Raw genomic sequence first — 26,236 nt, 5'->3', positions numbered from 1 at the left:
CGTGTTCTCTCCTCTTTTACTAACTCATGATTCCCTTCCTCCCTGCATCCTTGGACACAGAGAGAGGTAAACAGATGCTCCCGTTCTTCTTCTTTCTCTCTCGTCTCTCGTCTCCATCTTCTGTGACCTCACTGCTGTCTCTCTTCACCATTTTTTTCATTTCCTTGAATTCTGTCTTTTTTTTTCTTTGACAAAATAGTTCATGATTGCACACTTGGTAGGAGAGCAACTCTAACACACACACACACACACACACACACACACACACACACACAGCAGAAACACAAATAGGAAATGAAGGTTGACAGTGACCTCCACTGTCCAGTCTACCAGCTTTTTTAAAGTACATACACTCACACACACTTACATAGCCACATGCACAAAAGCAAAGACACACACACACACACACACACACGTGCACACACCAAGCGTCTCCAAGCATTGAGCTCCAAAATCTTGTTGACCTTGAAGTCCCTGACTTCTCTTGAGTCGTGAATAGACACACACACATTTAGATAGGTTTCTGCAATGGTGTATTCATTGTGTCATGCTCGTCATTTGTTAAGTCTGCTGTCAGTGTTTTTACTGTGGTGAAACTTTATTACTTCTCAGAAGCATAGCCACGTGTCTATTGCTGAGTTGCTGCATACTCGCTTCACCCTTTTTTCCACCAGTATTAAATTGTTTTCAGCTCCACTGGGCCCGAGGGAAACGTTCTCCTGCTATCATTCAATTCAAGTCCCCACCGCATCACACTGCCCTATTGATCTCCAGGGTCCATCGATCTCTGTGTGCATATTTGTGTGTGTGTGTGTGTGTGTGCATGTGTGTCCTCTACACATCAAGTTGATAAAGGTCAATTCATCTCTCATCTGTTTCTCTGCTAAACTGAACACATACCAGCTCCCATGCCCCCCTCCCCTCACCCACCCAAGACACAAACCACACATGTGAACACACACACACTACATAACTCTTTGTCATGATCATTGTCCTCACAAGCCCAATAAATCTACTCCCTCCTGCTTTTTCTCTTCTCCGTCTATCCTCTCCTCCAGTCTCTCTTCATTAACACACTTTTTATTTCCCCCCTCAGGGACTTTGCGTATGTGGCACGAGACAAAAACACAAGGATCCTGAAATGTCATGTGTTCCGCTGTGACACGCCTGCAAAAGCCATCGCCACCAGCCTGCACGAGATCTGTTCCCGGGTAAGCCATCGGTGCTGAAGAGCAGGTCTGGTCCACAGTTTAGGGTAAAGTGTAGCATACTGAAACAGATGAGGTACGAAAAGACTTTTCAGAAGTGGTGTTTGTTTTGTTTTTAAATAGTCATGGTGGGAAGTGGTGACTATGGAGTATAACGGTGGGAACGCAAGTGCAATAACGAAGCTTTCACATCAGGGACCTGGGCCCAGATCTGAGTACACTTGACCCCAAAGTCCAGTTTATTAGATAAGTGTGAAGACCGTGTACCGTACCCAGGTATGGTTTGTTGAAAAGGTGGTCTCGTATACAGTTCATGTGTACTCCGGGTACGGTTCGCATCAGGTGTGAAAACTACTGTACCAAAACACAGAAGTGGACCGCTATGTGATGTCAGCCATTCGACCACTAACTATTGGAGAAAGCAGGTGAGATGGTCATCGTTGACATTGTCTCCAAAACATCGGTAACAGTAGGCATAGTGCCACCACTCCATTGTATTAGGAGCTTGCGATTGGCATGCTTTTCTACACTGGAGCGACAACATAAACAAATATTGCATAGTTAATGAAGCAGGTGTACTCTTCGTCTTCTTTATGTTCATTGGCGGATCACAAACCAACCAGGTGCATACCCCCGCCTACTGTGTTGGAGTGTTTAGACACGCCAGTGTACTCGGGTACGGCACAGCATTACTAATGTGAAAGCTGGGCGGTGGCGGCGGGGTGGGGGGGCAGTCATACTCAGGCACAGTATGAAGCAGTCATAATTGATATGAAAACGCCCTAAGAGAGGGGTGCTACCAGCGAAGCAAAAAGAACGTTACTTTGGGTCTACATGCACGCTATCGCCTTCTTTACTTTTTTTGCATCAATATATTTATTAATTTTTCTACAATTCACAAAGATTACAACACACACACACACACACACACACATACATATATATGTGTACGTATATATAATGTATGCATATAAACATACCCACATTCTTTATACATGAACATTACATCTGCATACAAATGTATAATGTATGCATCTCTCTGTATATATCCACACACATACAACAAAACAACGACAACTAAAACAAATGATAAAAGGCATGTTCAATGAAGGCACTAGAGTACGAGAGTTCATCCAGATTTTACACTACATTCATCCAGGTAAGGAGGGCAGACGACCATATATTTACTTTGTCTTCTGTACTTTTTGACAGTTTTTTAGACACGTTTTTGTCTCGTTGCTTAAAGCCCTGGATGAAGAGCATTCTTTCTGCAGCAGAGGTGGATTTTTCAAGTGTTTTGTGTCTTTGGGAACCTCTGGTTAGTCTCCACCCCCAGCACGTTAATACTTAAACTCCTGTGTGAAACAGGAAGCCTTCAGTAATTCAACTTCTCACAGGGAGAAAGGAGAAAGAAAGACATGGGGAAAGAGGGAGAAGATGATTTTCTGCGACAAAGTCTTTGATTGAGACATGTATAATTAATGGATTGCGTGTGTGTGCGTGCCCGCCACAGTGTGGGTGTGCACGTGTGTCTCTGCCATTTTGAGTTACACTGCAGAAAGGAAAAGCTTTTACCCTCCTTTAGGAAGCAGGGGTTGACCTGGTTTGTGCTTGTATGTGTGTGCGTGTGTGTGTGTTTGTGCGCGGGGCTTATATCATAAATATATGCATAGTGTGTGTGTGTGTGTGTGTGTGTGTGTGTGTGAGAGTGTGTGTGTGTGTGTGTGTGTGTGTGTGTGCGTGCGTGTGTGCATGCTCCCTAGGTGAAATAGGTTGCCTGTGTGACAGCACCATGGGGAGAGGCTGTGCTAGGTTTCTTCAGCTTGTTTCATTTCATTCTTTCATCTCTTTACTGGTTTTCCCTGCATCCTCTTTCACAACCTTCATTTTTTCCTTTTAACCCTACCTCCTCTCTCTATGCCTTATTTCTTTTCCTTATTTGCGTGCCAGTTTTTCATTTTGTCTGTCTACGTATTTCTGTCTGTCTAGATAATGACAGAGCGGAAGAATGCCAAAGCCATGGCTGGGGGCTCTCTACAGGACAGGATGCAGGCAGGACTAGACCTCCCTCTGCAAGGTAGACTTTCCCTCTCCTTCATCACGTGAGTGTGTTTGTGTCAGTTTAGGTAGACCTATTCATCCCCTTAGAGAACTGAACTGGCAATGAAAATAGGGAAATAACAGAAACAAAACTATGTGCAAATGAAGATTAACATGCTGATTCTCATCAGGCTTAGTCATATTCCCTGTTGGCCCAGTAGAAATCTACCTACGTTAAGTTGACAGACTTACAAATGTGGAATATAGTTCATCATGATATGTAACAGTATGCAACTGTGGACTACTTGCCTATTCACAAAATGACTGGATTTAGTGTTGAAACAACACACACGGGACTGTATGTATAATGTATTTGTAATTTGAGTATCTTGACATGTGTGCAAATACGTCATCAATATTTGCATGTGTTCTCCCCAGCAGAGTTCCCCACGCCAAAGACGGAGCTGGTGCAGAAGTTTCAGGTTCTCTACCTTGGGATGATGCCTGTAGCCCGTCCAATAGGTAAATTCACCTGACACTGTACTTTATTGTATAACTGTAAAACTAACAAAAACAAAATGACAGTGCACATGGAATGGTTTTTATTTTCATATTTTACTCTATGTACAGGGTAACAAAGAATTAAGGACATTGATTTTTTTTCTTTCTATCTATGTGCCTGCATGGTATACCATGGGAAGCTGACATTGGGCTTCATGAGTTTGCCATGCAATACAAGCCCTAGGTTCCAGAAACTACATTTTAACAAGCAACATGAGCATTTCAATAAGCCCCTTTCATATCCCATACAATTTGTATCACCTAATGGAGATTTTTTTTGCTTGGTAGCACTGTACTCTCTGCCTCAATATACGCATGTAAATACTCTTTCCACATGTTGAGACACAACTCCAGGAAAATGCTGGGTTGATTTCATAGATTACTGTGATACGCACTGATTGTTTTAGTCACCGTATGCAGTGGTATTGTCATTGAAACGAACAAACAAGTGAATTACTTCAAGAAATAAAGAATACTAAAGACATAACTGGGAAGAAGCAGGAACCTCCCTTAAACAAACAATAAGCTTAACGTAATTACATGTGTGGGTTGGTCACATGCGATATTGAATTTGACCATTCATGAGTAAGTTGAGTATTTTTGTATCGCGGTTCCGCGGTTCCGACTCCATGGAGTCTGATGTGTCCCGTCACATAGGCTCAATGCTTAGAAACTCCATTGGCATCACTGTCAGTGCCGAAGGGACAAAGCACATAAGCCAAAATAAAATTTCGTAAGTGACTCGAACACGGAAAAGGCAGCGAGTACAAATGAGGCCGACACTGTCACAGGAAAATGGAGTAAAAGACGATCGATGTAATGTCATGCAATTCTCTTAGTTGTTAGACTTCTTTAGTTTCAATCACATAAACCACTATAGTTTATATAATAATCTTATCTTTCTCATTTGTTTCCTTTTCCTGTTATAGTTTTCATGTTAATGTGTGATGTCATAAACTTACAAAAATATTTTTAAGAGTGCTCGGTGACTAATGTTAGTTTAGACTAATGTTGGTTTCCAGCTGGACTGGGAACTCAAAAAGCAACTTTCAAAGGAGTGTGACATAAGCCTTACACAATTTAGGCTACAGAAAATTCTCTTCAGTCATGTTTCTTTATAAACATTAGTATCTGGGCATGTCTCCTCTCATAGTTATTATTATTATTATTATTTTTTGAAAATGGTTGAAAAAGTCGTTGACTTGTTTACTGTTCAGATCGCCTACATTGACAAGGTGTCTGGTGGACGTAATTGTTTACATTGCTGACTGCTCACTTTGCAACAGTGGTATGTCATCTGCCAAAGTACACAGACCTGTCGTGTGGGTTGTGTCATGTTTGGTCTGGTGTCATTATGTTAAACATGCAACCAATTGAAATGCTAATCCGTGTTCTGTCGGTGACAGTTAAGGTGACAGCTTTGCATTTTTGTGGTCTAATGTCTTCCATGTACCGGTGTACCCTCGCTGCCGAGTGGAGTGGATGTGATACAAACATGAAAAAAGCATGTGCATTTTTTGCAAATATTGACAACATATGAAAAATAGAAACACATCAGAATTATCCAGTGTACCTGCTAACTTTTTAAACTCATTTTTAACAAGGAGGTGACATCATTGGGGTGATCACGGCATGGGGCCGGGGTCTCAACATAACTATAATCAATCTAGGCCCCGCTCCACCTCTGGTCTGTGCTGTTATCTAATAATGCATATATATATACTTAGCACAAAAAGTAAGGAAATTTGTGTTTGGTAGATTATTTCTTTGTTGTAACAATGCTTCTTGGCAATAAATCTTATACCGTTGGAAAGCCTGTTTATTTCCCCTTTTAAATGGTGCCACATTTGTAAGGAACATGCATTTGTGGGATGAGCGGCAGAGCTGAGTATGTGGGTTGCGCCCATGAAACATTTGCCAAAGCTTCTCTGCCAATGCCAAACAGCTTATTTTGCTGTTGCTATTGACTCTTGTTTTGGGCTTCTGGTACCCCAGGTGCTGACAATCAGGTGCCTGATAGAAGATTTATTGCCAAGAAGCATTGTTACAACAAAGAAATAATCTACCAAACACACATTTCCTTACTTTTTGTGCTAAGTTTATATATATATATATATGATGAACTCAATCTTAATTACACAATACAAATTAATATGATGTTGTAACTTGTTTTGGAATTTGTATTTAACTTCAAAATTACTGAAATATCATCATTTCGTCATTACAAACGAGCCTAGTAGCCTTAATGAACAAACTAAAACTAGGACAGAAATTGTATAAAAAAATAAACTAAAACTAGCACGCTAGATTAAAAATTAATGAACACTAGACTGAAATGTGGGTCAAAAATTTAAGCAATATAGAAATATAAGATAAAAAAAATCCAAAACTATAGCAAGTACACACAATCACATACAAAGATATAAACTCTCACATGAATGTGACAGAAAGTGTAGGTTGATCTGAGCTCCGCCTTGATGTTGTGGTGAGGGTGAGTTTGTTTCTTCCACCTTTTCTTTAGGTATGGACATCCTGAACGGGGCAATAGATAGTCTGGTTGGTTCTTCTAACAGAGAGGACTGGGCTGCAGTGGCTCTTAATGTGGCAGATGCTACTGTCACCATCAGCAAGGAAAAGGTTAGTCGCTCACATCCACCTTCATATTCACCCGCCTTAGTTCATCCTGATTTAAAATGCAAAATCTTGATTGTGACACACCCCGCGTATGTAGTTGGGTTGTTATGTGTCAGTAGTTGAGAAAAGAAACTACTGAAGTGAACTTATGGACATAATTCACCTTAGCTTGTTGTATTAAGTTGACGTGCTCACTTTAAGGGCTAAGGGTGTAGTCATGGTAACGGAGCACCATGTTGTTGAGGCGGGGTGGTGAAATAAAAATAAACGTGTTTTCGCCCGACTTCCACACTGGAATCACGTCAGGGTCACCAGTGTGGAAGTCGGGAGAAAACAGACAAACAGCTTCTCTCTTGGACTACACGAACGCGTGTCCTTTATTTCTATTTCACAACCCTGCCTCAACAACATGGCGTTCTGTTACCATGGCTACACCCTGACCTCTTAAAGTGAGCACGCCAACTTAAAACAAACCACAAGCTATGGTGAAATATGTCCATAAGTCCACTACACTGTTATTTTAACATTTAAAGTAATCACATTAGTTTTCTGCTTCTCTGTGTTTGGTCTTTTTCCAGGATAATGTCTCACTTAAAACTGTTTCAGCATGCATGTAGTGTGACATTTTTTCCCTTTCTCATCAATAGGAGGAGGAAGTGCTGGTGGAGTGTCGCGTGCGTTTCCTGTCTTTCATGGGTGTGGGGCATGATATTCACACATTTGCCTTCATCATGGACGCAGGCGGGCAGCGCTTCGACTGCCATGTTTTCTGGTGTGATCCAAACGCTGGGAGTGTGTCCGAGGCTGTACAGGCCGCCTGCATGGTGAGTGGCTGCTGCAGAAGGTCTGGGGTGGACAAGACAATGGGACCTGAAGTAGCGTGGGCCAACACAAACTAGGTTAGCTAGTTAGGACAAACCTCTGGAAGTGTGTCTCAGGCTTTTAGGGCACCAGCAGGCATGATCAGTCATGGTTTCATTCTTATATTAAGGTTGTGAAGTCAGAACTATGCTTGAGATCAGAACTACAAAGCACTGTGCGCTGAAATTTTCAGCGAATAATTATCGAGGCTTGGCGGAAATAGCCTGTTATAAAAATCCTGATTTTTTTTTTTTTGGTCATTTAGCTTCTGTTTTTCTCAGAGCAACATATGGCGAGACAGAAGATATGGAGGAAGTGTTTTACTCAAAGGTGCTATGACACAGATGGTATCAGAATCAGAATCAAGTTTCATGGCCATGTAGGTTTGCACACACATGGAATTTGACTCCGATGGTAGTTGCTGTTCTCAGACTTTAGACCTTGTAGTTACAGGATGGTCTTTCCAACAGCTAGGATTAACTCTTCTGTTACAACTGGTAGTTTCAGCCAAAAAGGCTGACTAGTACAGAGGTACCATGTGGTAATTATATAGCAAAAAGCTTTGATAACGTTTCGTGTAGAACTCAAGGCCTCTGGTAAGACAATTGACAGAAAAATACACAAGAAGGTGAAGAATATCAAAGTTTGGAGCTTTTCACTTTAAAAGTGTTTTTTTTTAACTTTATATTTATTTAATTGACCTCAACACAAGATAAATTTGTGACTGAAAAGGGATGAAAGGTGTCAGTCATTCTTAATAGACACAGATTAAGCTGCAAAATGCTTGTAGGTCCTAATTGCAGGTAGTCCCCAGGTTACAAACGCCCGACATATGAACTCCCGTACTTACGAACCGACCTCCACAAAGCCTGTTATTTAAAAAAATCGAGTTACACACCTTTCGGACTTGGTTGGCCCAGGGGTCTCCTGAAGCAGCAGACAGGTACCAGGAGGCTAGAAGGGCTGCCGCTTCAGCGGTCATGGAAACAAAAACTCGGGTGTGGGAGGAGTTTGGCGAGGCTATTGAAGAGGACTTTCGGTTGGCTTCAAGGAAGTTCTGGCAAACCATCCACCGACTCAGGAAGGGGAAGCAGGGCTTGACTCAGCCTGTGTTCAGCCGGGGAGGGGAACTGTTGACCCGGGCTGGGGATTTTGTAGAGCGGTAGAAAGAACACTTTGAGGAGCTCTTGAACCTGACTAACACGTCCTCAGTGGAGGATGTAGAGTCTGAAGACTCAGGGGAAGCCCCAACTATATCCCTGGCAGAGGTCTCTGAGGTAGTTAAAAAGCTCCTTGGTGGCAAGGCACCGGGTGTGGATGAGATTCGCCCTGAGATGCTGAAGGCTCTGGACATTGTTGGGCTGTCTTGGTTGACACGCCTCTTCAGTGTCACGTGGAGGTCGGGGACAGTTCCTGTGGCGTGGCAGACTGGGGTGGTGGTTCCCATATTTAAAAAGGAGGACCAGAGGGTGTGCTCCAATTATCGGGGCATCCCATTGCTCAGCCTCCCTGGTAAAGTCTACTCTAGAGCGGCCTACGACCGTGTACCCCGGGGCACTCTTTGGGGGGTACTGCGGGAGTACGGGGTACCAGAGCAGTTGTTACAAGCCATCCGGTCCTTGTATAACCCAAGTGAGAGCTGTGTCCACATTCTCGGCATAAAGTCAAACACGTTTTCAGTGGGTGTCGAACTCCGCCAAGGTTGTCCCTTGTCTCCGATTCTGTTTGTGATATTCATGGACAAGATCTCCAGGTGCAGCCAAGGTGAGGAATGTTTCCATTTTGGGAACCTCAGAATTGCATCTCTGCTCTTTGTAGATGATGTGGTTTTGTTGGCTTCATCAGAACGCGACCTCCAGTGCGCACTGTGGCGGTTTACAGCTGAGTGTGAAATGGCCGGGATGAGAGCCAGCACCTCTGAGGCTATGGTTCTCTACCAGAAAATGGTGGATTGCTCCCCCTGAGTTGGGGATGAGTTGTTGCCTCAAGTGAAGGAGTTCAAGTATCTCAGGGGTCTTGTTCACGAATGAGGGTAGGATGGAGTGGAAGATTGACAGGTGGATTGTTGCAGCATCAGCAGTAATGCGGACGTTGTACCAGACCATTGTGTTGAAGAGGGAGCTGAGCTGGAAGGCAAAGCTCTCAATTTACCAGTCAATCTTCATTCCAGCCCTCACCTATGGTCATGAGCTTTGGGTAGTGACCGAAAGGGTGAGATCACAGATACTGAATACTGAAATGAGGTTCCTCTGTAGGGTGTCTGGGCTCAGCCTTAGAGATAGGGTGAGGAGCTTGGACATCTGGAGGGAGCTCGGAGTAGAGCCACTCCTCCTTTGCGTCGAAATGAGCCAGTTGAGGTGATTCGGGCATCTGATTAAGATGCCTCCTGGGTGCCTTCCTTTGGAGGTTTACCGGGCATGGCCAACTGGGAGGAGACCCCGGGGTAGACCCAGAACTCGCTGGAGGGACTGCATGTCCAATCTGGCCTGAGAACGCCTTGGGATCCCCCAGGAGGAGCTGGAGGGCATTGCTGGGGAGAGGGACATCTGGAGTGCCCTACTTAGCTTGCTGCCACTGTGACCTGATCCCGAAGAAGCGGCTGATGATGAATGAATGATTTACACACAATGGTTCATACTAACGAATGGACAGGCTACTTTGTGCGATGCTCAAAACTGTGCGTTTTAGGAGGTTCGTCAGCCTGAGGGACAACGCCACGCCGTCGTCGCCATTTTAAGTCGGATTGTTTAAACATTGCTGCGTCACTGCGTGCATTGTGTTTTGACTGAAATTCTTCTTGTGTTTACCCTCGTAATCATGGCTTCAAAGCGTAAATCCGATGCAGGTGATGGTGATGCACTGAGGAAAAGGAAAAGGATCACTATAGAAATGAAAGTAGAAATAATAAAGCGTTCAGAGAGACATGAAATGCTCTTATCGTTTTTTCCCACTTACCCGGTGAGGCAGGGAGGTGAGCCTCAAGCTGGCTCTCGTTTCTGGCATCAAACGGCTGGTGTCCGCCGGTGGTGACCCGCTCCGGGGACAGTGGCAGGTGGGGAGTTTGAAATGTTTCTTTAAGGTTTTTTATACCTATACACACATTCACTCTCTCGGTTATAAATACTGTACTGTAGTTACATTTATTATTATTACTGTGTGGAAGTTGGGAGAAAACTGAGACGAACAACTTCTCTCTTTGACCACCACCCTGTATGTCGTTTATTTCCTTTTAAACACCAGCCCGCCCAACCACATGACGCTACATTACCATGGCTATGCCCTGAGCCCTTAAAGTGAGCACGTCAACTTCATACAAACAACAAGCTATGGTGAATTATGTCCATAAGCAGAGGTGCCGCCAGGGATTTTGCGCCTCTATAAAGAATATTACTGAGCGCCCTTTATTTATTTAATTAATCAAATTATTATTTTATTATTTTCCTGACTTCTCTAAACATTAAACCCCTTCCTCTACCTTCATCCCATGCTACCAGTGTGCCCAACAATCCCCTCATCAACAGCTTCTCCAATAAGGGACCCATCTTCTTAGTTTGACAAATTTACATATAAAGTGCTCTTAACAAAATAGAATGTGATACCGCCATAGCCCAGATTGAACCTGTGGATCTCGCCTACCCGTGGATCGCGAATCAGAGAGGTCTTTGCCAAAACTGAGACGTGGACTAAACCATTTAGGGGGAGGGAGCGTCGGGGTTCAAAACAGATGCTGTCAAATGGATTTTTTTTTTTACAAGCAAACCATTTCAATGTACGTTTTAAATCATTATGTCATTTTCATAACACTTCCGAAGAATGACTGATTTTTTAAAACGGATTTATTTATTTTTCTTTTCAATATTTTTGAGCACTGTTGTGGCGCCCCCTCTAGTCTGGCGCCCTTAGAATCTTCATAACATTATACCCACTTAAGGCGCCACTGTCCATAAGTCCACTACAACTGCATTATATTTATGATGTTTTAGGTAAAATATATGCTATATACTTAGACAAACATTTGAATAATTGACGCTAGATGTGAACTGTACGTAACTGTTCTGACTTACATACAAATTCGACATAAGAGCAGACTCAAAAACAGAACTCGTTCGTAACACGGGGACTACCTGTATATGTAAATCAAGGCAATTTTATCAAATGGAGAGCAGTGTTTGGAAATGTAAACGTCCTTGTAAGAACAAGTATGGGTTTGTTTGTTTTGTTTTTGTCTTGAAAGATATCCAATTTCCACCTTGAAAGGAGTCCAACTCATACACTTTGTTCAATAAAAGAGCCCCTTGGTAAACACACCATACATTTAAAACATACATACAAATGAAACCAGTCACAGAAAAGCAGTTACATATTCAGCTTCAATTGTTTCTGAAAATTGACGTCCTTCCAGGTGTTCAAGCAAAGATTTTGCCTTACTTTTTTTAAAGTTGTGCATACATTACAATACACATTGTATTCTACATTTCTCACCTCTTTGCACAGATCATTTCTCCAGCACACATGCATCAGCAGCCATTGTTCCTTCATTGATGCTTTTTGTTGCATTGCCCATAGTTAGAATAAAGAATGCCCCATGGTGGTGTAATTGCTTAAGTGTAATTCACCCCATTAATGGAAGTTACTTTCTTTCTTTTGCCTCGCTCTGTATGACTCAGAGGAGTTGTACTCTAAAATTGATTTTGTATTATTGATTTCACATCAGAACGTTGGGTGTTTGGAGAGACACACACACACACACACACGCTGATTTACAGTGACAAGAGATCATCAGTCATTAATATTGATTGTGTTAGGTACCAGCCATCACAGCTTGCACCATCACTCCCCCACCACACACGCATGCACACGCACACGCACACACACGCACACACACACACACACCAGTTCTGTACTCAGCAGCTGTAACTCCCTGTTATTTACAGTGTCTCTCTCTTTCTCTCTCTCCACTTCCTCTCTCTGCCTACCTCCCTCCTTCTCAATTCCCTGTATCCATCTCCTCTCCCCTACACTTTCCTCTCACCTCAACCCTCACCTCCAGCTGCGATACCAGAAGTGTTTGGTGGCTCGACCCCCTTCACAGAAGGCCTGTGGCTCTTCTCCCCCAGGCGACTCTGTGTCTCGTCGCGTGTCCACCAGTGTGAAGAGAGGCGTCCTGTCCCTTATCGACACCCTCAAACAGAAGAAACCCATCACCGAGTCTCCGCAGTAACCACTTCTAAATACTATCAGCCCTTCCCTCTCTCCACAATTCCCTGTCACCATGGTAACCGGTCGCATCCCTGCCTAAAAGAAAACCCTTCAGTCCCCATGGGAATCCAACACTTTGCCACCACAGAGCCCAGTAACCATGGTAACAAGAGCCAGAGCCTGGGGGGTCGGGAGACTTGTTTGTTTTTGGGGGAATTTGGAATGTTGTTCGGAGTTTGGAGAGTTGTCAGGAATCGGTCCTTTTAGCTCTTAAGTAGTAATTCAGTTTTTCTCCCAAAACCCCCCAAGATCAATAATACTCCATTCCCATACCAGGAAGAAACCCTTAAGATAGCAGGTGAAATTGCAGGCTTACAAGACCAGCCTGGCAATAACCTCAGGAGACTATTGGATAGAAGCTGAGTGATGGTTATAAGGGTGATTGTGTACATAGAAGCAACTTTCATCCCCCCTCAGCATCAAGGAGGTATGTGGAAAGAGCTAATATTGATGAACTTACAAACAAAGAAGGAGGAGGTGCTCTTCTGGGTCCAGTGGAAGCATTGCTGCCTGAACTCTTGAATTCCTCTCCACACTCTTAATATCTTTGTGTCTGTGCCTGTGTCTCCAGCATGACCTCATACACCTGGCCACCCCTTTTTCATGCAACTAGGAATGTGTCCTTTGAGTCTGCAGTGGCTTTGTCTCTTAATTCTGTTTCCCCGTCAGTGTCAGCAGACTGTAATGTAAACCAAATAGGGGTTAGGACTTTGAAAGCAGTTGTTATTCAATTTCCAACATCGGCAAAGAATGCCTGACAGAGCGAAGGCCACTACAGACTAATTAGATATGACCCTACCCTCACCTACTCAGTCTATAACACATCCTAAGCTGTTCAACTGACCTTGCATGAACATTTTATATAAATGTGATACATTCTAGACAATAACACTTCACTATACCGCTGTTGCTTCAAGAGATTGAGGGGGGGTGAGAAAGATCAAAAAGTAGAGACTTTCTTTTTCTGTCATTTTATTTGTTTTATTAGTTCCCTGTCAGCTGTGCTTGACTTGCTCTTCTGTGTAAGAGATGTCTGGTCTGGCCAGTGGTCTAAACGAGTGGTGATCTTTCACCTGGATTATGTTCCATTTACTTCCTGTTTTTATTTCCCCATTTCCTTTTGTTTTCTCTCAGAAAACCACAGACAGACGATAGCCATATTGGTGGATAGGAGAGGGGGACGGACAGAAATATTACTTCTCCCTCCTCTCTTCCCCTGCTCTTTAGCAACCAGTGCTAGCTTGCTACACCAAATAAAGGAAGAAAGAATAGGTGCGTTGCTGCTCTTTGTTACACATGCTGGAGGACATTTTGATTGATTGTTCCTTCGATTCCCACCTCAGCGTCAGTCCTTGGAGGTTTGATGTCCACTAATAAAAGGGGATGGATGAAATCGCGACAGCTGGATTAAATGATGCGGTAAAGAATGGAAGCACTTGTGTTTACGCCATGGTATGGTAACCTTGCTTTGGTACACAGCTGAAATCTGAACTTAGGCCTCTGAACCAAGCTAGCAACTGCGAGGACGAGGGTCTTATCGCATCTCCGACCTCAGCTGATCTCAGAAGGAAATCCTGAACGGTGATGTGTCTGCCGGACACGACAGAACATTCGAGAGCTTCGAGGTCAGCTGTTAGCTATCTGTGTCTCCAAGCTTCTGTTCACTTGAATGCGCCTTCTGTGTTTATAGATTGCCCACTTTCAGTGTGTCTGTCTTTATCAGTGCCACTAGATCACTTGCATTTTTGTCAGTGTTCTTCTCACGTGAATCTCAGTTCTAAGTTGTGTATACCTACTGACCTGGCATGTTTTTAACTGGCACAGGCAACTTAGTAGGAATTACTGCTAGCCAGTCTTACCATACATTAGTCTGCAAGATTTTACCAACAGTTCCTCTTAAATACAATAGCAATGGTGCATCTGAACTGCAAGGAACACAAATTCTGGACTCAACTACAGCTCACTATGACAATGTGTCTGGCACCTTAACTTAAAGTCCACAGTGAGCATGTGCGGAGGTCGTAGGTTCTGAAAGTAGAACTGAGATTCTGGCGAGATAAATCAACCACAACGCCTTCTTTTGTCACAGGACGTGGAAATGTGAATGAGATGATGAGTTTGTGTGTAAATAATATCCATATCTTGTAACATTGGCATTAATCACCATATAAGCTATGTTTTTATTTTTGAATGTCTGTAGTTTTCTATTCTTTCCTTTTGATGAAACACCTTTTGTTGTGAACTCACCAAACTGGCCAAAGTGTAAAATACTGATATACATTGTTGTAGATAAGAAAAAAACAAGGGGAATTATTGAAGGAGAGAGAAGTGATTAAATTTTTTTTCATTTTATCAATTAAGTTGATAGAGAAGTTAACTGAGCAATTATCTATGCATTCTTTTGATCTCAAGAAATGGACAGTCACAAAAAGCCTTGCATGCCCTCTGATGGTTGAAAGAACGACTGTATGTACTGAACAGAAATATTTTTTATTTGATTTTATTTATTCTATTTTATAAAGGTATATATGGATTTATTAGGTCGGGCAAGTAGGTGAGTCTGTCGACTCATCGTCTCACTCCCTGGTGAATTCCCACTGCTCCCAACAAGCTCCAGCTTTGCAAAATAAGGCAGGAAAAAGGAATCTATCTATCTTCACCTTGTGCAGTGCATAGAAAGGTTGGGAGTCTAATTTGAAGGCTGAACGTTTGTAGTTGATGGAGAGAAGGAAAAGGATGATGATGAGAAGGATGAAGAGGTGGCGGATGATGATGGTAAGGGCAAGAGAAGACTCCCAGCCTCTCATTTGATGAACTCAAACACGCAAACGGATAGGAAACACACACTCATCCCTCACAGAATAACGTACTGGCTTCTGTTTGTCGCTCACTGGTTTGTACACCATATCCATGTAACCTGTTGTGAGAATAAACAGAATTATCAAATAGGACATCTGGCTATTTTCTCTACCTGTGGTTGTGTTAATTTGTGTTTGTTGGTGTGTGTGTGTGTATGATTTGACATATGTACAGTTACACACAGTAGCTGGGTGGGCCACCTCACATTAACCTACCACCCTACCAAGTAAAATTAAACAAATTTTTTTTTACTAAAAGTCAATCACCATAGTATCTGTGAGACAGCACCTGCTGTTATTTCAGGGAGTTTACCATCCCGCCTAAAAAAACAATCTAGGATGTGCCTTAACCTGTTAGGGTATCTAAGTGGATACAAGATACTTAATCTAAACTAGATAATTTGAGTTTTGATGAGTTGAAAGGAGTTTGGGTAAGCCGAGATCGAGAGGTGGAGGAAGAGGAGGACTGGGAAGGAGGGAGGGAGGAGGGAACACAACTCCCACTGCTTATAGAGCTGGAGCTTGGGGAGGAGATGGGTGGCAGGACGAGGTCCGCAGGCCTCAACCGTCTCCGCGTCGCCTCATCCCTGTTCCCGCGGAGATTTTTCTCCACGGCTTGGAGACCTCCTTGTTTAGATTTTCTGAGATGAGCCGAGTTGGGTCCCACATGGACAGAAGAAGGTGTTAGGCAGGTGGGCAAGGGGTGTCTGGGTGTAGCCATGCCAGATGTGGGTTGTTGGGATGCCAAGGTCGGCAGATCAGCAGCGAGGGAGTCTGTGATGGGAGTCATTTGGAAGGAATGATGCAAAGGTGTGAGAGAGGGGGTTAAAGTTGATGAAAGAGCAGGCAGTTGACCTTTAGGCATTTTTCCCACGGCAGCCAGAGTGTGTCCGCTGTAGCTTTTGCATTTCCCTTTCCTCTTAGTCACCTTCTTCCTGGATTGGTTAGGACGATGCTTGGAAACCCTCGAAGTCTGTTTGGAACTTCTGGGGTGCTGTTTTGTTTTCCCTTTCTTTTTTCGAGGCCCTCCCCTCTTCTCCTTCTTTCCACCCTTATTATCTTCATCCAGCTTCTCTCTCTCTCCTTCCCCGCTACCCTCAGTCTCCACCTTGCGTGAGACGCTGCTACTTCCCAGATCCTGTTCAGTCACAGGGCGTGTCTTTGTGGAAGAAGGCCTCGCCCAGCCAGTGCCCTGGGAGGGAGAGGGGGATTTGTCGGCGATTGCAGGTAGGAGCTTCGTCCCGTGTCTTGCCTTTTTGTCTGTTTTTGATTGGTCCGTCATAACTCCATTCAATAGTCCCTTTGCTCGAGCCCGTGCCAGCACATCTTGGACCGTCTCTACCTTTGTAGGGTCTGCCTGAAAGACAGAGAGAGAGAGGAAGGAAGTGGGGGAGTGAAGAGGGGAGAAACAAAGGAGAGAAGATAGGCAGGAGACAAACCAAGGACTGTTGTGATCTAAGGTGATGATAAAACACATCAAAATTACATTTCTCAAGGGTGACATACAGTAGCAGCAGGGGAACCTGCTGTATAGAAAAGTGCTGTAGAGTTGTGAGACATCAATGGTGCTGAGTGGGGACTGAAGGAGGGCAGGTGGTGGTGGTGGGGTGGGGTGGGGTGGGGTGAGGGGGGGTTGAGTGGCTTTGATGGCTTTGCAGTCCACACAGAGTGAGTCTGTCTGGGGGAATTATTTCAAAGGCTACATGCTATAGTCGCAAGCATCTTATTAACTTTCCCTTAAGACAGAAAAAGCAGAAAGAAGGAGGAGAGCGGCAGGAGCTCTTGATGTGCCTGTGTTTTACATGGAAATCAGCTAGAATTACTTGAATAGAGGGATTTGGGGCAGGGCTAGCTTTGTAGCTACATACATTAGCAACTCAAACACATAATAAAAATCACTCACACACATACACACTTGGCTAGCATTTTAAAAAGATGACTGCATACAGGAAGCAGTTTTCAACAGCAGCGACATCGTGAAACTGTGCAGTAACACCTGTACATTTGGCATGTGCAAAAATATGCTGACTCAGGTTAGTGCGATACACAGACTATTTATCTAGTGTAATAGATATTACACTTATTTTTACTCTTATGCATACATTACATGTTGCTTGTGCTGCAAATGTGTGTCTACTTGTATTTTGACTATTTGTATATATTTTATTTTATTTTTTTAAGTTATTTTGTACCACTGGGGAGTTGCACTTAATTTCGTTGTATAGCTGTGCAATGACAAATAAAGGCATTTATTCATTCGTTAATATCTAAATCCTTTAAAATCTCCCCTAAGCCTTTCATTTAATTTCTTCTTCTGTCTATCGCTCTTCATGGTGATGTGCTACCTGTGAAAAGAATTCCCTTATGTCCCTTATGTTTTTGTATGTGTGTACAATCACCTTTTGTCATTTTTATTTCTTGTATCTATTATTATGCTGTATTGACTGAATTATACTTATCTGCATGAATTTTTCTGTGCTGCCTTAATTTTTGATATGCAACAGATTGAGTCTTGTGTATAGACGATTGACAATTTTGACAATTTGATTTGGGGGGCGGCATGGTGGCACAGTGGTTAACATGGTTGCCTCACAGCAAGAAGGTCCTGGGTTCAAGCCCCGGGGTAGTCCAACCTTGGTGGGTCATCTCAGGTCATCCTCTGTGTGGAGTTTGCATGTTCTCCCCGTGTCTGCGTGGGTTTCCTCCAGGGGCTCCGGTTTCCTCCCACAGTCCAAAGACATGTAGGTCAGGTGAATTGGCCGTACTAAATTATCCCTAGGAATGAACGTGTGTGTGTGTGTGTGTGTGTGTGTGTGTGTGGGCCCTGTGATGGCATGGTGGCCTGTCCAGGGTGTCTCCCCGCCTGCCGCCCAGTGACTGCTGGAATGGGCTCCGGCATCCCTGTGACCCTGAGAGCAGGATAAGCGGTTAAGATAATGGATGGGTGGATTTGACAAGACTTGCATATGCCCTGCCATTTGGGCATGAAATGGAATAGAAAGAAGAATTCTGGAGTGAGTTGGATGAAGTGGTGGAGAGTGTACCCAAGGAGGAGAGAGTGATGATTGGAGCAGACTTCAATGGGCATGTTGGTGAAGGGAATGGAGGTGATGGATAGGTATAGTGTCAAGGAGAGGAATGTGGAAGGACAGATGGTGGTGGATTTTGCGAAAAGGATGGAAACGGCTGTGGTGAATACATATTTCAAGAAGAGGGAGGAACACAGGCTGACATATAAGAGTGGAGGAAAGTGCACGCAGGTGGACTATATCTTATGCAGGAGGTGCTATCTGAAAGGGATTGGATACTGCAAGGTGGTGACAGAGGAGAGCGCAGCTAGGCAGCATCAGATGGTGGTCTGTAGGATGACTTTGGAGATCAAGAAGAGGAAGAGAGTGAAGGCAGAGCCAAGGATCAAATGGTGGAAGCTGAAGAAGGAAGACTGTTGTGTGGAGGTCAGGGAGGAGTTAAGACAGGCACTGGGTGGTAGTGAAGAGTTGCAGGATGGCTGGGCAACCACTGCAGAAATAGAGAGGGAGACAGCTAGGAAGGTACTTGGTGTGTCATCTGGACAGAGAAAGGAAGACAAGAAGACTTGGTGGTGGAATGAGGAGGTACAGGAAAGTACACAGAGAAAGAGGTTGGCAAAGAAGAAGTGGGATAATCAGAGAGATGAAAAAAGTAGACAGGAGTATAAGGAGATGTAGTGTAAGGTGAAGAGAGAGGTGGTGAAGGTAAAGGAAAAGGATTTAGAGAAAGCATATGCCAGGGTGCTGAGAGAGGAGGTGTGGTATTGTGGGAGGAAGTCGGGAGTGGCAGAGAAGTATGTAAGAGTGGTGCAGGATATGTATGAGGGCAGTGTGACAATGGCGAGGTGTGTGGTAGGAGTGATGTATGGTTTCAAGGTGGAGGTGGGATTACATCAAGGATAGGCTCTGAGCCCTTTCTTGTTTGCTATGGTGATGGACAGGTTGACAGATGAGATCGGGCAGGAGTCTCCGTGGACTATGATGTTCGTGAATGACACTGTGAATGTACTGAGAGTAGGGCACAGGTTGAGGAGAGCCTGGAGAGGTGGAGATATGCACTGGAGAGAAGAGGAATAAAAGTCAGCCGGAGCAAGATGGCATACCTATGCGTGAACAAGAGGGAGGACAGCGGAATGGTGAGGATGCAAGGAGTAGAGGTGACGAAGGTGGAGGAGTTTAAATACTTGTGACTAACTTCAAAGTAATGGGGAATGTGAAAGAGAGGTGAAGAAGAGAGTGCAGGCAGGGTGGAGTGGGTGGAAAAGAGTGTCAGGAGTGATTTGTGACAGAAGGGTACCAGCAAGAGTGAAAGGGAAGGTTTACAAGATGGTTGTGAGACCAGCTATGTTGTATGGTTTGGAGACAGTGGCACTGACCAAAAGACAGGAGGCAGAGCTGGAGGTGGCAGAGTTGAAGATGCTACAATTTTCATTGGGAGTGACGAAGAAGGACAGGATTAGGAACAATTATATCAGTGGGACAGCCCAGGTTTGACGGTTTGGAGACAAAGCAAGAGAGATGAGATTGAGATGGTTTGGACTTGTGCGGAGGAGAGATGCTGGCTATATTGGGAGAAGGATGCTAAATATGGAGCAGCCAGGCAAAAGGAAAAGAGGAAGGCCAAAGAGGAGGTTTATGGATGTGGTGAGGGAGGGCATGCACGTGGCTGGTGTGACAGAGGAAGATGCAGTGGACAGGAAGAGATAAAACAGATGATCCACTGTGGCGACCCCTAATGGGAGCAGCTGAAAGGAGAAGAAGAAGAAGACTCTGCATTTTGTCTGCTGCCAGGCACAAAATCTCCAGGGAAATATAAGGATTGCTTTACAACAAACAATTAAGTATCGTAATTTTACTTAACCTCATCTTTTGGGATAATCTGTTTCGCTACGGCTTGTGAATTAATTCATCTATCTTACTGTTACATTATGAAAAAGGAAAAAAAGGCCCTCAGTTGTCTTTCCGACAGTGACATTAAAGACGTTCCCCAACCCCCCCCCCCCAAAAAAAGATGGTGCTGCTTCAAACAGATATTTTGGCTTCCTGGGTTTTTACTATGTGTCCTACTCACACAGATTCAGACGAACTGGAAAGCTTTTTTATGTCAGTGTATGCAGTGTGAAGGTACATTAAGCAGTGTGCATAGCCTAGCTTAGCTCAACTGCTGGATGTCTTCCGGGACCATTAGCAGCTCCTCTCAAAAGAAAGGAAACACACATTCCCCCAAGACATCCAACAACTGAGCTAAGCTAGACGAAACGCACTGTTTGCACATTGGATGAGTTTGTCTGACTCAATGTAAGTAGGACACAGTAAAAACCCTGGGAACTAAACTTATCCCAGCACCCCCCCCCCCCCATTCTGGAGCCCGCCCTTCAATATCAGATTCTTTAAAACTGTAACGCCACACTGTGGGATGTGTATGGAGCCATTAATCTGAGTGATGGCGAACTGGCCTTATAAGGGATAGAGTAACCGAATCAGGAGCTGCAGCTCTGATGTAGTTTGACTCCTTGTGAAAGAGGCTGCAGATCTCATTAGAGATGCTTATTAAATTTATTACTGCTGCATTGGAAAGGTGATGGAAGAGTGTTTGTCTGTTTGTTTGTTTGTGTGTGTGTGCAAGGGCATCGGAACTGGTGGGGGGGCGGAGGGGACAAGTCCCCTTCAATGTGGGGGGAGGCGAAAAAGTCCCCCCCACCCAATAAACAAGAGCATCCACTACAAGGTATATGCATAAATATATATAATATTGGACATATACTCCCTGTATATCCCAGCATTTATGTCATTCTCATCCCACAATAGGTAAACGTATTAGTTATTAACAACAACAGCAACCCCCCCCTCCTCCCCATGTCTTTGGTACTGGCGGTGGCCCGCTGAGACGTGACTGCGGTGAAGTGGCAGTGGCACTCACAACTTTTCAAGGCAGCAACGATGAATACTCCACTATTCATCATCACTCACAGGTTTGTAAATTCCCTCACAAACAAAGTGTACTTACCAATTTTTAAAAGATAAACATGTCATTATGATGAAACCTGAGGTTGAAACATATGTATTTAATTAAGTAAATGTATTTGCTCTTTCAATGCCAGTCAGTGAGCAGGAAGGCTAACTTTAGCTAGCAGAGACATTACAATAGTCACATAAATAATTTCTAAAGGTTATAACGTTAATATGGGATGGGTTACATTAACCTTAATTGTGAATACAATGTTTTATATATGTAGCCGGGTGGTAAATCTGTTAAATATGTTAAATGATTTTCCACTTAAATTTAGTATAGTTTAACTATTAATATATGTAATTGTTACACTGTCAAGCCATGTAAAATGTCATTTGATGTATTTAAATTGTGAAGCAGATTGTGTGTATTTTTATAGTTTTGGTTGTCATTGCATGTTTTGACCAGTAAGTGGCAGTGTTGCGGACTTTTATTGTAACTCCGTGCAAGTCATCCAAGTGCATCTTGGGTACTCTTTCTGCAAGTTATCCAAGTGCATTTTGGGTACTCTCCTTTTTTTTTTCTTGTGTGAAGCGCCTGAAGATTGCGGTGTGATGGTGCTCTGACTCCGTAACGCTACTGGAGTTGATGTTCGGTGATTTTGGGCGCGAGCCGTCGACCACTGTTCGCCCTTGCAGGCATGACATGGTAACTGACAGAGTGAGAAGTTGCGCAATCTTCAAGGAAGTTCCACATGTCTTTGTTAAACCCTGTTTAACATACATAGTCCACTGCCGTATTTTGCACCGTATGTTGTATTTATTATTTTCCTTTTGAAATCTTTTCTGTTAAACTTGCCACATCTGTGAACATTTATGAGCTGTTTGCTCGAAAGACACAGGAATTTATGCACTCAGTAAAACGATCTGCATTCGAAGGTTCAAACAATAAAATTAAAGCTACAAGAACCCCGGAAGTAATTGTGTCCTGTGTGGTATCTAATTCCACGGGCTACATATAGCATTTACATTCATTTTAGAGTACTGTCTTTTGGTAGTTTGGTAACTTCATAATATGTTACTAAGCTGTTGGGTAACTTTGCTAGCTAGTTAAGCTTAATATGAGAAATGAAATGTTGCATACAGTACAGCAACCTGACCTTACAAGGCTATACAACATTTACAGTATGCATTACAGGCAGGTTACATGCATATTTTGTTGCACTTTGTTGCATGTTGCTTTGTTGCACTGTTCTGTACTCCTTATTATCAATACAATCTTCCAGGGGAAGCCTTATCATATGGCCATGAAACATGTTTTTCTTTGCTGGAAACTGCTGTAAAATGGCAGTTTAAAATCAATTTTTACAAAATGTTCAGGGGAGCATGCCCCCGGAGAACCCTACAGGGTTTTGTCCCCCCTAATATGAAACTCTCTCCTACGCCCTTGTGTGTGTGTGTGTGTGTGTGTGTGTGTGTGTGTGTACATACACACAGAGTGTTGTGATGCGTCTAGTGCAGCAGTGTGTAGTTGGAGGGAAGGTGCATGTGTTCTTCCAACCCGCTTGTGTCCTTCCTGCCCTTAGCTTGCTGCCGCTGGCTAGCCTTTGTGGCGAATAGGGAAGCATCCTAGCGTGTAAGCCTTCCCTTGCCAGTACATAGCCTCTCCTTCACCAAGACTCCTGCCAGGCCTCCCCGTGGCCACACATGGTAACTGGGGTCTTGCGGCCCCAGGCTAACTTGGCAGGGGATCTCGGAGCAGCAGTGGGCCCCAGAGATATGGTGTGCAGGCCCACCCTGGTGGACACACCCTGGCACCTATCAACCACTGCCCCGCTGCCTTGTGGGTGAGTCTGGGAAGACATAAGGCTAAGGGAGCTTACCCCAACAGAAAAGCAAGCTGTGGCGGCACGCTTCGAGGCGGTTTCCGAAAAACTGGATTTCCGGCAGCCCCCTGCAGTTGTGTGGAGGTGCCGGTCGTCTAGGGATCCCCCTTGCCATCGGAACCATCTCCTCTACAATCAAGTCATGTGGCGTTGGGAGAAGCGCACCCCCCATGCCACTTTAAAAACCATCTCTGCGCAGGTATCTTCTGCTATCTGAGTCCTCAAAGGACCCACAAATAGAAGAAGATGGTCATCATCGGGCACGATGGACAACCAGCAAGCAAGCAAGTGTGTGTGTGTGTGTATTAGAGCTGCAACCAACGATCCTTTTCATTATCAGTTAATCAGTTGATTATATTTTCGAGTAAGTCTATAAAATGTCAGCATTATGGCAAATACCCATCACAAGTTCCCAGAGCCCAAAGTGCTGTCTTAAAACAGTTTACTTAAAGGTACATTCCACAATAGCATGCGCCACCACGGCCACGTGGTGTGCTGCCACAACACGACAGCTCTACTGACAACAAGACCTCCATTCGGTTAACACTGTGTATTTGTTTGAGAAAAAGAGACAACAAAAAGTTTCCAATGGAGTTAAAAGTGATGCAGCATTGGCGGGTTTTCTCATTCGCAACTAAGAAAGCGAGCAAGGTTTACGAAGTCTGACCGAAACAACCACACAAAGTGGGGCGGACAGCCACTGTGTGTATCATTTGTGGATTGTACCTTTAATCTGACCACTAGCCAGTTATTATGGTGTGAATCAGAAAAAGATAAATCTGAGTATTGGTATTTCTACTTGATAAATGACCAAATTAGAATCAACCAATGTCATGTCAATCAGCTCATGAACTAATCGGTTCAGCACCAGCGTATATTCATACGTATCCATAGGAAGTTGGAATGGTTTGAATCTGGGTTTTTTTTCTCATCAAGTAAAGAAACAATGCATATAAAGATACATGCACAAAGCCTCAAGATAGACACGCAAACACACAGTCCCCTCCCTGCACCCATTTGGAGAGCTGTGGGGGATCAATATGATTGAGCTGCGTCTCTTATTTTTGATTTTGTGTTTTATGTGTGGGGAATAGAAAAGGAAAACCCTCACCCTGCGCCAGAAGACAGGCTATGTAGAAGAAGTGTTGGCGGAACGATAAAGAAATTATCCATTCATCTTCCCTCTGAGCTACTGATTTTTAACGGCTCTGGCATAACTCATCTTAAACTTGTCTCTTTTTTTATGGTGTATTGGAATAACACTGTCACTTCACAGGGCACAGTCATCAGTGTGATGGTCAGACAAGCGTGTGTATGTAGGCATGTGTGTGTGCACGCAAGCAAAGCTGGCCGACCTCCCAGCAGACTGACAGTAAATGAGTGCAGCCTCAGCACCACTGGATGGATCTTGTCCCAAAGCAATCACCACACACACACACGCACACACACACGCACACACACACACACACACACACACACACACACACACACACACACACACACACACACACACACACACACACACACACACACACACACACACACACACAAAAGGCAAACTTTTCCCCTTTCTCTGCCTCTGATGTTCGTCTTCAGATTTCAACATATTTTTCACTTTTCACTTCCTGTCTTGTGCTCACAAACGTGCTCTCTCCATTTCCTTCTTTCTCTCTTACTGACACATATATGATGGAACTACCCCCCCCTCCATCACTCTCTCTCAAATTCAAATTCAGTTGCTTTCATATTCAATTTGTTGCTTTATTGGCATGACTATGACAAAATACCAGTGTTGTAGTCGAGTCACTAAACCTCGAGTCTGAGTTGAGTCTCGAGTCCCCAGTTTTCGAGTCTGAGTCCAAGTCCCCAAAGAAGAGTCCGTGTCAAGTCCCCATTGCCTGGGTCTGAGTCATCAAGGTTGAGTCTGAGTCTAGTTCCAAGATGGGCTCCAGTGCTCCACTTTGGCACTGTTAAAAAGCTGACATACAAATAAAAAAGGTCTCCATTAAACAAAAATGACACAGCTCTCACCATTTCAGAGGGAGTTTATTTACTCTGTGACACAATGCCCAAACAAATGCACTCGCAAGCATGTGCACACACACCAGTGTTGTAGTCCAGTCACTAAACCTTGAATCCAAGTCAAGCCTCGAGTCCGAGTCATCAGTGCTCAAGTCAAAGTCGAGTCACAAGTCCTGAAAATCAGGATTCAAGTCTGACTCGAGTTCCGAGTCCTGGACTCGAGTACTACAACACTGCAAAATACAGTTTTGCCAAAGCATTGTACAAAAAAACAAATGTTAACAAATATACATACAGAAAGAAGACAATAATATATACATATAATACAAAAATAAAAAGAAGATAACTTAAAACTGAGGCCTGATGTAGACCAGCAGGTCATTCTGATTCCCTCTTGTGGTGGCAGGCAGAGATAAACTGTCCTGCGAGAACGCAACTGTCTTTCATTTCCCCCTGTATAATTTTTAGTTTTTTGTTATCTGATTTAATAAAATGTTAAAGTTTATTGCTGAATTTTGGGGAAAAAAATTATTCCGTGGTAAGTTTAAATGCTGGGCACTGTGTGAGGAAGTGCTGCTCTGTCTCCACAGCAGTTCCTCCACACTGTTGGCACAGTCGCTCCTCTTTTGGCAGCCATGTTTTCTGATATCTGCCTGTTTCAATGGCCAGGCTATAAGCACTCAGTCTGTACTTTGTTAACATGTTTCTGTGTTTAACATCAGTCAATGTGGTCAGGCAGGTTGCCACAATGTACTGTTTTTTTAGGGTCAGATAACATTGCATTTTATTTTGTATTCTAATAGGTGAGGTACATTTGTTTCTGTTGCATTATAATTTGGTTGACTCTGATAGTCCTTGTGTCAGACTGGTCCTGAAACAGAACACTGCTTGGACTGGAACGGCACATCAGGACCAGCTGAGTGATTGAC

The 26,236-nt window shown here is 43.8% G+C and overlaps 2 protein-coding genes across 6 annotated transcripts in view; one reads left to right on the top strand and one right to left on the bottom strand.

Moving 5' to 3' along the window:
- The window catches only part of LOC130112531 (amyloid beta precursor protein binding family B member 2-like), a 72,954-nt gene extending 57,446 nt beyond the window's left edge, over positions 1–15,508 (top strand). For 4 of the 5 annotated variants that reach the window (XM_056279945.1, XM_056279944.1, XM_056279941.1 and 1 more), the window contains 6 exons: positions 1,097–1,211; positions 3,198–3,285; positions 3,687–3,770; positions 6,331–6,446; positions 7,091–7,267; positions 12,355–15,508. In XM_056279945.1, coding sequence (XP_056135920.1) covers positions 1,097–1,211; positions 3,198–3,285; positions 3,687–3,770; positions 6,331–6,446; positions 7,091–7,267; positions 12,355–12,525 — 751 coding nt within the window. In that variant the 3' untranslated portion in view covers positions 12,526–15,508. The remainder of the gene's footprint in view (positions 1–1,096; positions 1,212–3,197; positions 3,286–3,686; positions 3,771–6,330; positions 6,447–7,090; positions 7,268–12,354) is intronic. The other variant, XM_056279943.1, reaches the window with a different exon arrangement.
- Positions 15,509–15,803: 295 nt separating this feature from the next.
- The window catches only part of LOC130112987 (putative methyltransferase NSUN7), a 39,262-nt gene continuing 28,829 nt past the window's right edge, over positions 15,804–26,236 (bottom strand). The window contains exon 12 of the mRNA XM_056280508.1: positions 15,804–16,778. Coding sequence (XP_056136483.1) covers positions 15,804–16,778 — 975 coding nt within the window. The remainder of the gene's footprint in view (positions 16,779–26,236) is intronic.

Source organism: Lampris incognitus, chromosome 5 (genome assembly GCF_029633865.1).
Source record: "Lampris incognitus isolate fLamInc1 chromosome 5, fLamInc1.hap2, whole genome shotgun sequence".
NCBI classification, from domain to species: Eukaryota; Metazoa; Chordata; class Actinopteri; order Lampriformes; family Lampridae; genus Lampris; species Lampris incognitus.
Note: the sequence above shows the minus strand (reverse complement) of the source record. Positions and strands in the feature narration are given on the sequence as shown.